General features: G+C 41.5%; 1 protein-coding gene across 3 annotated transcripts in view; it reads left to right on the forward strand.

Annotated features, from left to right (window-relative positions):
- The window catches only part of chd6 (chromodomain helicase DNA binding protein 6), a 58,851-nt gene that overhangs the window by 11,032 nt on the left and 31,676 nt on the right, over positions 1-16,143 (forward strand). For all 3 annotated transcript variants that reach the window (XM_084464209.1, XM_084464208.1, XM_084464210.1), the window contains exons 2-4: positions 7,222-7,270; positions 14,107-14,659; positions 14,773-15,100. In XM_084464209.1, coding sequence (XP_084320335.1) covers positions 7,241-7,270; positions 14,107-14,659; positions 14,773-15,100 — 911 coding nt within the window. In that variant the 5' untranslated portion in view covers positions 7,222-7,240. The remainder of the gene's footprint in view (positions 1-7,221; positions 7,271-14,106; positions 14,660-14,772; positions 15,101-16,143) is intronic.

Here is a 16,143-nt window from a genome sequence, read left to right on the forward strand (position 1 = left end):
ACCCTGCCCCAGACCTTTTTGTCCAATGATTGAACGATCTTTGCACACATGTGGGTTTGTTGACAAATTCTGGGACTGTAGGAACCGCACCAAACCAAAAAATAAACGTTGTATTCTGGTCCGGACCAACGAGAGCAAACTTTCCTGGTGTGATTACGCCCTTACGCCCGTATTCCACCGGGGACGTAAGCGCCGCAGAACGGCTGCGTCCTGTGCCCTGCGTCAATCCCCACCGGGCGCGTAACGGCGCGGAGTATTGTGTTTTATTTTGAAAATTGACCGGATGCTCTATGGCTTTTATTATTTCACTTCCTGCCCGGCTCGATCTGCTCTGTGGAAATTGACGCGGTTCAGCAGCGGCTCGCGTCAAAATAGTGCTGTGTAAAGATAGCGCTGCGGCGCGGTGTGCCGCTCCTGGGACGCTGCTGAGACGCGGCGCGGCGCGCCCGGTGGGGATGGTTTCATTGATTAGAGTGGCAGCGATCAGCAGCGGTGACCGCGGCGCAGCCGTTCCGCGGCGCTTACGTCCCCGGTGGAATACGGGCTTTAGACTTCTCCCTCGCAGGCTTCTCATCCGTTGTGTCACAAAGAGGTTTAACAAGCACAGGAAGGTGCACATGATGATGTAGAATCCCTTTTGATGTCACCAAAATGTCATAATTTGCACTGTAACTGTTTAACTGAATGTATACCATGTAAACATGAAATCCGCAACTTTTTTCTTAATCTTCTTTTTCGAATTGATCAATTCTTTGCATCCCGACACTACTCATTGAATCAAATGCTCTTACTGAAATTATCGGATGACTTACCTGTCTCTCTACCTACCTGGCTACCTACTCGCACCCTGTCCCTGCACTCATTGAGCATGACCTGGTGGAGTCTTTCACAAGGCTAGGCAGACCTATTGCTTCATCTAGGGAGCTTTTCATGTGTTAAGTGTCTTTGGAGTCTCACCTGGACACTTTCAAATACTAGCATACTCTGGATAGTCTCTCCAAATTACCTACCCCACCTTTTAAAATACTTTCCATTTTAAAAACCACACCTACATATTAAGTAGGTATATGAAATAGTCGTGTTTGCATGGCATATGATTAATATCCAGTAATGGCCATGTCATTTGTTATCACAGCCATTGTGTATTTATGGTGTTCAGGTGGGACTGTTTAGCTAAGCATACTAACCCCTATCTAAACTTTAAACATTCAGCCCCAGCAACATAGAATAGTGTCCTGATTGCTCATATTTTTTATTATTGTTGCCCCGCACCCTCACACACTATTATTGAATCCTCTATGTTTTGGTAAAATTACCGACCATTAGCTCATCTTGACTGGGCTTAATGAGGTTGAGGGGTTTAATCCAACTGCCATCCATTTGATATATATATATATATATATATTAGGGATGCACCGAAACGAAAATTCTTGGCCAAAGCCGAAAACCGAAAATGAGGAAACCAAGGCCGAAAACCGAAACACCAAAATAAATTATGCCAATTATTAGTAGGCCTACCATTGCATTTATAGCTATGACTGTGTACTAACCTCACTAAAATCAAGGCATTGCAATTCAAAGAATAAATCAATTACAATTATTAAAAGTATAAAAATATTTATTTAGCACTGAAAAAACAACAAAACCATTTTTCCGTTTTGCACTTTGCAGACGGTCCCTAAACTCGCGGCTGATAGCCGACAGCTCATAGAAGCTGTCTCATAGCGAGCCGTCGCTAAAGACGGCTCGTTTGGATGAAAACAAGGTTGTAGCTGGTTCTCTAGATTACTACATTTAGTCTTTTTCAGATATATGGAAATATGCCCACACCGCAGACATGTTGGCGCATAGGCGCTTATCCAGACAAGCGTGTGCTGGCCGCGGTTTTTGTTTGTGTCATCACAATTTCCTGTTTCGGCCGTGTTGTTTCGGTGATAAAGGTGTTTAGGCCGAAAGCCGAAAATGCGCTTTTGGGCCATTTTCGGCTGAAAATTTTCGGTGGCCGAAATTTCGGTGCATCCCAAATAAATAAATAAATAAATAAATATTTATTTATTTATTTATTTATTTATTTATCTCAGTGGAGGCTGGTGGTTTTTAAAGTGAGGGAGGAAGGACTGCGTGCACTGTTAGTGGCATATGGTGGCATAAGTATGTGAGAATCAAGTTGTTTCAGGGTGTTTTGGTGAACTACAAAATAGCAGGGAGGGATAATTATGTGAATAAAATGTATACAAATCCGCCAGTGGCAGCATTGTACTTTGAAAGCTGGTGGGCAGCATGTCTTGGACTAGGGCAGAAGGAAAGGCTGCAAAGCCAATTAGTCAAATCAGGCATACTCTTGATTTGTAAAACTAAACAAAAAAATCTGGGCCTATCATTGGGCCTATTTTTGCCCTCAATGACAAGCTATTGGTTGTAATTTGGCTATGTTTATTTTCAGCTACAGTTGTTTGAGGAAAATGAATACACAAGACCAAAAGTGATGCCATTTAAAATGCATCATGCTCTGAATCATTCACTAACATCCTTTCCACAATATTAAACAGAACGGTCAGAGTAACAAACAATTAAAAGAACAACAAGAACATAATTTATATTGACATGGGCTGTAAACCTAACATTGTTTGAGGCAAATGTGGATGTTAATGGATGTTTCAGAATGTCGGTCATGGTGTTAAGCCAAATAAGATTGAGGGACTTCATTTATAGATCGTCAATCCTCCTCGCTGTTTATGTTGCAAAGATATCAGTGACCTGGTCATACCAAACGGGATAGTAACGGGAAGTCATTTCAGAATAACGGTGAGTGTATCTCCACGTTTTTGCCACCCTTTCAGACGGCTTGGTAACCCAACGGTACCAAAAAATAGGTAGACTCAGCGCGTTTATTTCGGCAGACTTTTGGCGGTGGAAACGCCAATATAAGCGAACCGAACCGCTCGGTGGAAACGCCAATATAAGCGAACAGAGCCGCACTGTACCACAACGAACAGTAGCGCACCGCTCGGTGGAAACGAGGCATACGAGCGGGTTTGTTGGTTCTCGTAACCTAGAGAGTAGAGAATTGAGGGGATAAACCCTCCCTCCGGGCTGCTCTACAGCCAGGCTCCTGCTTATTGGTTCATAGCGCAGCGAGGGCTCCTGCTTATTGGTTCATAGCGCAGCCAGGGCTCCAGCCTATTCGTGAATAGATGTTGACGATAGGGCTGTACGGTATGGACTAAAATTTATATCACGGTATGATTTGAGGCATATACGGTACGGTATTATATCACGGTATGTTAAGTTACTTCCAGTATGGATAGTATGGATTTCTTTCTCCACTTGGTCGCGGACCTTGCCGTATAGTTTTGGCATCTCAATTTGGCTGAAGTGTGTGCGGGCAGGTAACGCGTACCTGGGATCGAGTGTTTCGATCATCTCTTTAAAGCCCTTTCTATCGACATTTTGAAAGGTAACCATGTCCTTACATAGGTAAACAGTGACACATTTGTTATCTCGTTCCACCGCTGGCTTTATTTGTCGTAAGGACTGGCTTTGGAAAATGCGTGCAGAAGCGATGTCTGAGATGCAGCTTCACGCTACCAGCGTTTGTCTCGTACGGTGAATGAGAGCTTGTGAAGGGACTATTGCGCAGGCTTGTGCAATAGCACACTGCCTGAGAAGGCAGTATCCAGGCATGCAAACTAGTCACCTTTCGGCGAAATTCGCCGTTTGTTAAACAAAATTGGCCACTTGTGTGATTCGTGGAGATCCATTGAGAAAACATTGGGGGTGGGGGGGTCTACAGTCTGACGAAAACGAGACGATAAGTAAATAAAAATCAATTTAGGATGACAAAAACTACGACGAAATCTTTTGACACTTTCGTTAACGAATAAAAACGAGACGAAAATGTAAGCGGGACGATTTGGGAAGCGATCCAATCAGAACTAAGCTCTTTATTTGGGGAAGTACTGATCGTCCCGCCCGGCAGGTCAACTAGCAGGCGCTTGCTGCATCGCAAGCAAGTGTCCCTTTGTAAACACACAGTTTGGCGCAACAATCACCGGTTAAAGCACAACCAACGTGAAGTCATTGGCAGACGAGTCATCCCGAAATTCACGCAAAGATAAGCATACTTAAACAGTTTTTTTCTTTCAAGCTAATGTTATGTGTGTTTTCGCTAAAATTGGAATACAATACAAGCTGAAAGAAACCACCGCTGTCCTGTAACGGTACTGGAGCTCTGTGCTGTCGACACCACAGCGGGGCACAGAAACACAGGATTCACTGTGGTTTCTGTGACATGAGAAACACTAAAAATGAATACTAATGTTTTAGAAAGAAAGCTATCTTAGTGGGAAAGCCACGCAACAGATAGTGTTGTGGATTTTGGTCCAGGAAAGGCCGCCGAGACAGGATCACTTTTAACTCACTTTATTTGGTTAAGGTTATTGGTCTATTGTCTATCGTCTATGAAACAAATGGAGAGGGATCGTAAATAACACGCGCGGAGCGTCTCAGAGCTTAGCATGCAGGAAGATACGCCGCTGAGAGATTCTGTCTTCCAAAGGCGGAGTCTGAGTTTATGTATCCCAGGTGTTCTTCTTTGGGTTTTCTCACTTCCTGTGTGTGTCCGTTGCTGCCCCTAGTGTAAATGTTTTATAACTTTATCAATTGTGTTCAGTGCTGCCCTCAGGCGATTAGGAGGGGAAATTACCTCTAAACTATGCTTGGTGCTACTGGATATGGCTATGTGAGAGTATTACAGTAAAAATGTATCGCTAGGGAATATTACAATAAAAAAATGTCACAATTGCCACGGTTACATACAGTAATGTTCTTATGACGGGAGAAAGGAGCAGAAATATAGTATAGAGACAACTTGGAGCTGTGTGTGCGTATGTTTGAGTGAGAGACGGGAGTGGATGAGAGACAGAAAAATCGGACCCCCCTCCATTCTACCTCACAGGTACAGAAGGCTGACAAGGATGGGCCACTGAGTGCAAATAAAGCTGGTGCATCCCAGAACAACAACAGACCAAGGAGGACGCCAGAGCAAAATGCATTGTACACACAGGATTAGCAGTCCCAGTGATTGTAGATGAGGACTTTGTTTTAATGATTGATACAGTTGATAGGAGGCTGACTGTTCCCCAGAAAACTAATAAGCATCTGATTGACAAACATTATGAATCATCATTGGTGTTTTCGCAATTTTTTATTTTTCTGCAAAGAAAAAGCAAGGCCATATTTCTTTTTTATATGAGACTTGGTTATAAGATAAATAAAGTTGTTTAATATCACAACAGTTTAGTCTGTATGTATATTTCATGTTTATTTCATTAATAAAAAAAACATGCGCGCAGGTCAAAAAAAAAAAAAAAAAATATATATATATAGAAAATAAAAAAATTATATAAAAAAAAAATTAAAGACCGGGTAAACCAAATTCAGTATTTTTCTTCTTATCATATTAATTAGGCCTTAAATGTGTCCCTCAAAACATGTAAAAAATATTTTTCCCATTCATCATTTCCTTGAGGAGCTAGGCCTCAGAGAATGTTCTGTGTGCAGGTTTAAAATGGGCGGGTCTACATCGAAGACCGCGTTACGTAAAGCGGTCATACTCACATAAACCCGCCCCCTGCTGCCCTCTAGGTATAAATACATTAACCGCGCACTAGCATTCTGTGGTTTCACCCGTCTATGGTTTTACCGCTCACGAGTCTGGTTTGAATTGTCAGTTTGCAGTTGGCTCTCCGGTGATGGGCGTGGTTTCCTGGCCTGCAGCGCACACGCCCCCACCGTCCTGAGCCAGGGATTACTGCTCATTTTTCATCAACTTTGAAGCATAATTTTATATACTTCGCGATTTTTTTAGTCCTTCAAATTTGGCAGGGTGGTTAATAATATATTTTCCTGTGGTATTATAAACTCAAAACCCATAATTATTTTTGGTTTACCCGGTCTTTAAAAGAAAAAAATTATATGAAAAAAAAAAAAATTTGACCTGCGCGCAGGTCAAATTTTGACCTGACCTTTTTGATCAGGTCAAAAAAAACATGCGCGCAGGTCAAAAAAAAAACATGCGTGCGCAGGTCAAATTTTTTTAATTAATTTTTAATTTTTTTTTAATATACTTTTTTTTAAATAATTTTTTTAATATTTTTTTATATAATTTTTTTATATATTTCTTTTTATATAATTTTTTTATTTAATTTTTTTTTATTTTGTATAACCCTGGAACCCCCTAGTGGGTCTGTGTTTTCCTCGGCTCACACATCATTCTCACCTTTTTCACCCCAAACCAGTTTGCATGCCTGAGTATAGCTGTCAAATCGGTCCCTGGGAAAAGTGTTGCGGCAAATTGAAAAAGGAACTACGTTTCGTTACCATATTTTCAGTAGTTTCGCGTAACTTTACTTTTCACATGAAAAATAAGTTACGTTACTGTATTTACGTTACTTACGGTCACACCGGTCTCAAGGTATGGTCAAAATCCATACCGTAGAGCAAATTCACACCGGTGTACTTTCTATACCGTTTATACCGTACACCCCTAGTTGACGCGATTCAGATCCCTTAGCTAGTCCCACCCACTCAGAGGAGGACTTTCCTCCTCTCGCCCATTGATTCCCATGTAACTCACCGGCCGCCAGTAGTTCCCGAGAAATTAACGGGAGTCAATGGAGGCTGAGGGAGGAACGTCCTCCCCAAAGTAATATCCAATAGGCGATAGGGGGTGCTAATGTCCCTTTACCCAGGGAAACGAACATTACACGTACAAAGGCATTAAAGTAGTCATATTTAAAGGCATTAATTCATTACAGTAGTCTGGGCAATCTACATTTTTTATTTTCAACAATGTTAAGGAGGATTTTCCTCCCTCTCCTCACTGGAGAAGCCGCCAACTGCATTTCCAAAACGCTTTGCAAATTCAAAAAAGTACAAGCACATTTTTTTATATATATATATATATATATATATATATATATATATATAAAAATAAAATGTGCTTGTACTTTTTTGAATTTGCAAAGCGTTTTGGAAATGCAGTTCGTTTGACACGCAGAGAATGGTAAACTATGAAAATGGGCAATCTATTTGCAACATAAATTGCTCTAAAACACACCTCTGCAACCTCTTCCTTATCTTTGCCACGCTACACGTTTTGTGTTTTCCTTTTGTATTATGTGACTGGGTCATGTGACTTATCTCCTCCTATCTTCACAGATGCAGTGAAGGATAGACGATGAAGATACACAAAAAGGACAAGCAGCAGGTTTGTTTACGCACACACACAGCCTCTATCTGTGTCATACAATTTACTGTCTTTGATATTAAGTATTTCTCGCTGGTCTTGTGAACCGAAACCTTCTCTCGAGCAGTAGAAGTGTCTTGTGATGTAATGGAACAATTCTGATCAACTCTGATAGTCCAGTTGTTCTAGAAGTCTGATATTCCATCAGTTCTAAAAGTCTGATACTCCAGCAGTTCTAGAAGTCTGATACTCCAGCAGTTCTAGAACTGATGCTATATGTGCTGGTCTCTGAATTGTTGTATTGAAGCTGTGTCCAGCATCGTCCGTCTCGAAACTTGGCACTGTGGGATGTTCTTGCTGTTGATTTTGCTGTTTTGTCAACCCTGGTGTATCCACCAGCACTACCTATTATCTCTTCCATATCTATCCCTATCATCTGTTCTCATCTACTGCTGACCAAGAGGCCTCTGAGCTGTGTGTGGGTGTGGGTGTGATGGAGACTCTTCGGAGCTGGTGTACCTCTGGAGAGTTCTGATGGATTCCCCCTTAGCTTGGGTCCTTGGTGTTCTGGGTTAGCTTTCAGCTTCATTCTAACTTCTCTCTTTCCTTCTCAATTGTTTGCGATGTATTTGACTTTATTTTGGAAAGGTTGGTGTCTTCTATTTTCAAACCACTACACTCATGTAAACGGCTCCTACTTTTCCATTTATACCTGACATTTTAAATTCACAGAATTTACAATTTGCCAGTTCATCTTTTTAAATTCACCATGAAGATGACAACAGACTCCACTGAATTAAACAGATATTGAAACCTGTAGCATGATGGCTAATGCTCATCATCTGCTTAGTCTCCCTGCATAGCTGGCTAGCTGAAACCAGTGCATGTAGTTGATGTGCTAGGTTAGTAGTGTGTTAGTTCAATGTGAGGCGCTAGCGTTATTAGTGTGAGCTAATTTTACTACTGCAGATATAGATGTGTGTATTGTGGTGTATTGATAAAATGTGTGCGTGTGCCCATCCACACAGACACAAATAACACGGCAGACGTTTAATTGTTTACGTTTTCTTCACAATACCGTTTTTAAATAAAAGTATTGAAATATCAACTGCATGATTCTTTATTTTTCCATTACGTTAATAGGTGTAATTTATTACAGCTGTTTTTAAGTTATTAAGCTATTGCTTAATCATACAATATATAGCCTAGACCTTGCCAAGCACTCTAAAGCAGATGGACTCAGACTTGACAAAGAGAGGGAGAAGAAGCAATCCTTGAAAAAAAAAATAGGACTGCAATTACCTCTGTTTTGCGTTGATGTCAATGCTTTATCCCAAAGAATAAAGACAGTATGAATTGGAGAGGGAGCGAGGGAGTGGTCCGGAAGGGGGGAGTATCTTCATTCTTGCGGTGAATGGCTCACTCATGACATCACCAGGTGAACTCCTCACTGATGACATCACCAGGTGAACTCCTCACTGATGACGTCAGCAGGCATTGTGTTGTGACTAAGGGTGTAAATCTGAGCCTTCATGACAATTTGATACAATATCTATTTCTTAAGCCAATGATTCGATTATTTTCGATACTTCAGAATTCCCCACGATATGATTCGATACTCAATATTTGTTACATTATATCTATTAATATAATATCTATCAAATAAATCAACAAAACTTGCCTTTCATTGAGAATACAGAAACAGTATTCTATACACACTTTAGTGCTTACTGTGCATGTCTAGTATGGCAATTGGCCTATAAAAAAAAAAGCGGACGAATCGATGCATCGAATCGTTGGCTGTATAATTTATTTATTGATACAAATCTATTAATATTTACACCCCTAGTTGTGACATCACCAGATGCAGACCAAAATTCTAGCATGCTACTAAGTTGACCTAGTTATGGGGCAGACAGTCTGCTGCTGGTGGCCCACTTACCCGCTATATTATCTGAATGGATGTCTGTATATAGACCTCAGAGAATTGTATTTTAATTATTGTTTAAGTTAGAGAGTAAGTAAAGAAATTAAGGAACAGGTATAGGTTGGACATTGGATACAGAGACTGGTCATTAAGGAGCAGGAAGGGGCTAGACAGTAAGAAGAAGGGTCATTCTGTATCCGGTAGGGGTTAAACTGTGAATACAGAAACGGGTCATTACGGAACGGGTCGGGGATGGACAAAAAAGGCAGGAAATTAACGAGCACAGGAAGGTACTAGACAGTATAGAGACAGGTCATTAAGGAGCAGGTAGGGGTTAGACAGTATAGAGACGGGTCATTAAGGACCAGGTAGGGGTTAGACAGTATAGAGATGGGTCATTAAGCAGCAGGTATGGGTTGCACAGTATAGAGACGGGTCATTAAGGAGCAGGTATGGGTAAGACCTTATACAGAGTGTGTGTAATCAAGGTGTACAGGAAGGTGCTAGACAATACAATGTCATTAAGGGGCAACATGTCATTAAGGGGTAGGGGTTAGACTACAGAAATTGGTCATTAAGGAGCAGGTAGGGGTTAGATAGTACAGATACGGGTCCTTTCGGAGCAGGTTGGGATTGGACTTTACAGAGACGGGTACTGGACCAGTAGGGTTGGACAGTGGATGAAAGTATTGTAAACGACCATGATCCATTCACGTTATTGGCATATATGTATAAATGTAAAGATTGAGGTAGACCGGTGGATGAAGTAGATTGTTACCTTGGTAACCATGTGTTTACGTCCACCTCCCCACAGCTTTGGCACAAAGAGCCTGTTTCCATGGCTACAGTCCTGGATTTTTGATCCACTAAGATGATATCAAACCTCTGAGTGTGGTCACATCTGGTTTAGCTACGCTTTGGCAACCCTGTGCAAGGTGGACCCACTCTTTCGGTCTCTGAATTTCAGTAGCTAGCTCTCCATTCAATTTCAAAATAGCTTTATTTGAATGGAAAATTAACATTGACAACTGCCAATGCAGTCAACACATTGGGGAAAAATAAATGTCTAATTCTATAAAACGTTAAAAGCACAATGTATGGTACAAGTGCAGTAGAAAGATGTGGTTATCTTGCCTTCTTTCCATTTGATTCTGTCTCTATAAATATTTCTGTCACTATCTCTATATATATATTTGAATTTCTGTTTGTCTCTCACTATATCTCTATATATTTCTCTATTGAATATATGTCTATTTCTGTGTGTGTCTGTCACTATCTCTATAGTTTTATATTTCTGTTTGTCTCTGTCCCTATCTATATATTTGTCACTTAAAGACAAAGGTGGTTATTCTGAACACACAAACAAACACACAGACACACTTTTTGCTTTTTTTTTTTTCAATCTATTATACTGGGAATCCAGGTGAACCACTGGTTTATAACAGATTGTGCCTTTCCATTGTTGTAGTAGATACTACACAAGTCCCCTGGCTTCTGCAGTTTTTAATGCTGTTTTACTATGATTATAAAGTTTATTATCAAGTATTCTGTTTATATTGTAGATAACGTTCTATGATTTGGCCATACCATACCACACCCTTATGCAATGTTATCCTTTTACATATCTGAAGTCTGATAACAAAAGCAAAGATTGCATTGGGCTATAAGCACCTATTAATAGTCAGTTGTTGATATTATACTGTATATCAACTCAATAAACATATTATTATACCAACATAGTATTTACCAATCAGATCAATGATTGATATACCAGTCTACCCAGTGGACTAACCCATCTATCCATCATTAGTCTGGGTGGACATTCCCACTTCAGTCACAAATCAGTAGATTTTGAAAGGGAATTTAATGGCAAATCAACATCACTCCTGGTGATTTAATAGGGACCTAAAAAAAAGGTATTTGAGTATTTCAACTGTTCGGTACTATAGTTCTGTCCCTGAATCCAGCATCACCCCCTGATTCGGTAACATAAAACATTACTTATGCTAGGTCTTCACCACCCCCTCTAATACGTTTGATTAATTACTGGGAATGACTTACTTAATTAATAGCTTATGTACACAGCTAGCCTACTTAGCTGGCCCGCCAACCTTGATGGATTCAAAAGTAGGCCAGCTAACTTGACAGAGGTTAACTAAAATAGATTGTTATATAGCTACAGTAGGTGATCAGGTTAACTTCTCAGAAACGTATTTAGTCATTGTCCTGATATGTGAAGCACAGTATGGTGCTTAACAGCTAACATTTATTTATTATTATTATATATACACCCAGGCACACATCAGTCAATCAATCAGGTTTTGTGTCGCTATACTGGCTGCATTGTCAACCTGTGCGGAACTTCAGTGCGGTTGGTGGCCAAATTTAGAAGCTTAATTATGAACCGCTGGGCTGCCATGGGAACCGTGGAAGCTTCCTACCGTGAAACATCAGCCCAACGCTCGTATGCACCAACAAAACCCATGGCTCAGAAATCAATGAGTTCTAAAGGCCAGCACTGATCCTGGCTGGCTGAGAACAAAGACAGGGGATGTATAGTTTCATCATCCGTATACCGGCATACATGATCTACCCCACAGGATAAAACACACACACACACACACACACACACACACACACACACACACACACACACACACACACACACACACACACACACACACACACACACACACACACACGTCTACCTTGTTGTAGTGATTGCTAATATGTGTCGTGAGATTTTTAGTTTGTTTACATTTATGATTGAGCTACAATATGAAGAACTTATGTGATGGTTTTTTAAAGGGAACAATGAAATAAGGACCGTGACTGCAGTATTTCATCTGACATTGTGAAAGGCTGTGCTTGTCTAGCACATGTCCACAAACTAGCTTGCTTTGGAATAGTGCAGCGTGCATGTGAGAAGGGACCAATTTATTAAAAAAAAAAAAAAATACAGTATATACTGTATATATATGAAAAATGATTAATGTCTGCAGGACAGTTTGCCCACACCTCAGCGTCACAGTGTCGTGAACAGTGGTGAATATTCACATCAGTGTGTGTTTTATGCACACCAGAACTAGTTATTCCCTCCAACCTCCGCACCTCCCCACCTCAGAGGCCATGACATGAATGTTTCATCCTCATGAAGGGATGCCAAAGTACCAAAGATTGGTTGCATCTGTCTTTTTATAAATCCATGGTCGGTGCTCATTGGTTGTTTCAGCTCTTTGCACGTGATTGGTCTAGAACAGTGGTTGCCAACCCGTTGATCGCGATCGACTGGTCGATCTTTGAGACTCTCCCTGTAGCTCCCGAAAAATAATAGAAAACTACATACATATACATACATATAATAAAATATGCCTGATTAATGTTCCGTTTTGCAAGCGCTTCTCGCCCTCTCTCTCTTAATCAGTGATGAGAATAATGGTGTTGTATATCTCTCTCTCGCTACTTTTCTTCCTTGATTATAGGGCACGAGACAATCGCATTAATGATGACAATTGGCTAGGTAGAGTAACATTTCACAGTAAGCCAATCAGAGGTAGAGTTGGGCGGGTGTTTACACATTCGAAAGCACGCAGTCGGACACACAACGACACAAGTGAGTCAACAAGAATCAGGAATGATGAGCCAAAATAATCCAAAAGTAGCCTTCTTTAAATGGAAGTATAGCTATTACTTTTCCCTCCAAGAAATTATTGGAATGAGTGTAATTGTGAAATGCACATTATGCCCTGGACAAAAGTGCCTCTCCACGTTGGTGTCAAGTAATTCAAACATCTGATCTTTCAACGTTGCATGCTTCCATGCATTCCATGCTTGCGTGCATGAACATGAACATAAACATGCACATGCACATGTATTTTGTTTAAGAGGGCTGGAGGTGGGGTCCAAATTATTTGACACATTTGAGCATTTAAAAATGTACTTGAAAGTATCGCAATAGTTAATTTCCACAGTAATATATATGTAATATATAATATAATCATAACTGAGCATAACCGTTAACAATGGCACTTCATATGATCTGCTAACTGCAAGTAAAATTTATTATCTATGTTGATTTGTTGGTTACTATGAACAAAATAATTTCCTCATACAAATGGAAAATACCCCACATGCCTTTATTTTTTGTGTTGGAATGAAATTATATAATGAAACTTAGAATTGAATGTACATTGTAAAATTCAACACAGCTAGGTTTGATATGCTTCTTACAATATTTTCTTGGTTGCATCAATTTGAAAGTTGGACCAAAGCCAATGTAATTCAAATACAATTAGCCAAATAAAAGCCCTCAAGTTGGAAGTAAAATCTGGGCTGTGTTTTTTCTCTCAACACTTCAATAGGTAGAACTTGCCTTTCACCAAGGCTGAGGTCAGTGATCTTGGGCTTAAAAAGGTTGATGACCACTGGTCTAGAATCAACGACCCAACTCCAGCTCATGAGAAGAGTCTCAATCCTTCTTGTCAAGCATACTTTTTCCGACCTGGATGTTTTTTAACAATATGCTATGGTGTATTATTATTATCAAATTCTAACACAGAGTTTCAGTGAAATTCTGGTAAGGTCGAGTGATGTGATTAGGGCTTCTCCTTCGGTCTGGTAATTAAGATGTACAGAAATGTTTCTTTGTGGGCCGTTCTGTTTCTCTCCTGCCCATCCTGTAAGGAAGAAAGTTCAGGAATTTCGATCTTTCCAAGGTAATGTTAGTCACTTTGGTTTTGTGTGAAATTTGGCCTCCAAGCTTAGGGTTAGGAAATTGCATTAAAATAACAGGAACTACAGAATGTTTTTTTTTAGTCATTCAAATGACCAAATATTTGAATGACTAAATGTATGATTTTTAAACGGAGAGAATAAAACGTTAACATGATGCTCAAAATTCCCTGTCTGTCTGTCTACCTGTCCTGACCAGATGCATGGTGGCCTTTTGAAGCATACTCCTTCATCCTCTACTGCGGCAGCCTCCTCTTCCTCGGACCAAAACAGCAGCAACGCACAAACTACATTACCCACGATCCCGCGGGGCCAGCTGGTCCTGGGCCCCAAGGACCAGCTCCGCCTTCTCACCCCTGCGGGTGCCACAGCAACGACCAATCACATCACAGGCCTTGCCTCCCGGCACTCCGGAGGAGGAAGAGGAAGTGATGAAGAGGACGGAGGTGGAGGAAGGGCCGGAGCCCGGGTGAAAAAAAAAAGAAAGAAAAAAGAGAAGCGAGAGAAGGAGAAAGCGGAAAAGGAGGAGAGGGAGAGCAGGAAACCAAAGAAACGACGGGAGGAGAGGGAGAAGGAGGTGGAGACGGCACCTCCTCCCCCCAGGAGGTGGAAAGAAGGGAGGAAGGCGTCTCAGCGAGTGGAGCTGAAGCGGGCGGCGGAGAGGAAGGACCTCAGTCAGGTGCCCATCAAGGTACCCGCTAAGAGAGGCAGAAAGCCCAAGATTAAAATCATCCCTCCGGCTCCACCCCCAGGTATGACAGCACCACACCCATGTGTCATCTGTGTTCATATTGTATACCTGAAACCCCCCTGCCAGTTACTCTTTCATGATCTTTTGAACTGTGCTCTGTTACCACCGCAACAGATGCGGAGGCAGCCCCCATGCCCCTTCCCACCCTGGTGGTCAGTACCAAGGCGGGAGGACACCCCCGAATACAGACCTCTCTGGCCCAGGCCAAGGCCCAGAAACCCAGCCAACTCCCAGCCCACAAGCACCCCCCAGCACCCAGACAGGCGGCAACACCCAAGCATGCCCCGGCCAACAAGCACCCCCCAGCAACCAGACATCTTACGACACCCAGACAGGCTCCAGCACCCAAGCACACCCCAGCATCGAAACACCCTGCAGCGCCTAGAAACCCTCCAGCACCCAAAAACCCTCCAGCACCGAAGCAGAGGGGACGCAAGCCCAGGTAAGAACATGACATGGTTTGACTCTGGCTGTTGCTGGCTGCCTGGATGTCTGACTCTGTGTGTGTGTGTGTGTGTGTGTGTGTGTGTGTGTGTGTGTGTGTGTGTGTGTGTGTGTGTGTGTGTGTGTGTGTGTGTGTGTGTGTGTGTGTGTGTGTGTGTGTGTGTGAGGGCTCATGCTGCTTGTTGGAGATTCAGTGTTGAAGAGAGGGGGAGGGGTGGAGAGATTGGAAGGTAGAGAGGGAGTTTCCAAATAACTATTTTACTATTTTTTTTTTTTACTATTTTACTCCTGTTCGGTTTCCACTCCTCCTATTGTATTCTGTCCTCCTGCCATAAAAAAAAGCTGCATCACACTTAGTGTCCTCTGCCTCTCTAAACCTCCTGGTGATTTGGATGCAAGAGAAAACTGATGGCCAACTGAGATGTTCTGGGTTTGAGCCGCGATGTCTTCAGTCTACCTGTAGGCATCCTAGCATAAGCCGTTGCCTAACCCCTACCTGCTCCTTATCAAAATGTGTCTTAATTCATTGTTTGTCTCTTTGGAAAAAAGCCTCTGCTAAATGACCAAAGTAAACAAGTTTTACTTTGGGTAAATAGTAGGTAAAAAGTCTTATGAGCCATTATGAGCAGTTTCATATTAAAAGCAGATCTCCGCTGGTCTTACTGACCTAATAGACAATCAGAAATATATTTAACTATAACTCCAGTCTGAAAGCAGGCAAGCAAGCTTGTATTGATCTATCAGGTCTTAATCAAACTATCTTTGATATATGTCCAGCGTAAACCATCTCTTACTCTTACTACTTACACATAACAGCTGGTGGTTAGTTTACCTGTTGGGTGAAGTATATGGATGAATATTTAAATGTGGTAATTAAAACCATTCATTCAGGATGTCATTGTGTGTGTTTACTAATCGCAGCACTGTTTTTCTATCAACATCCCTTATTTCTCCTGACGTGATGTTCATTGTACACACTCAGCTCTTTCTGATGTCTTGATGTTTGTGTTGTAACAGTCATATCAGAGGTTCACTTGTACG

The sequence above is a fragment of the Micromesistius poutassou genome (assembly GCF_964030765.1).
Source record: "Micromesistius poutassou genome assembly, chromosome: 2".
Classification (NCBI taxonomy): Eukaryota; Metazoa; Chordata; class Actinopteri; order Gadiformes; family Gadidae; genus Micromesistius; species Micromesistius poutassou.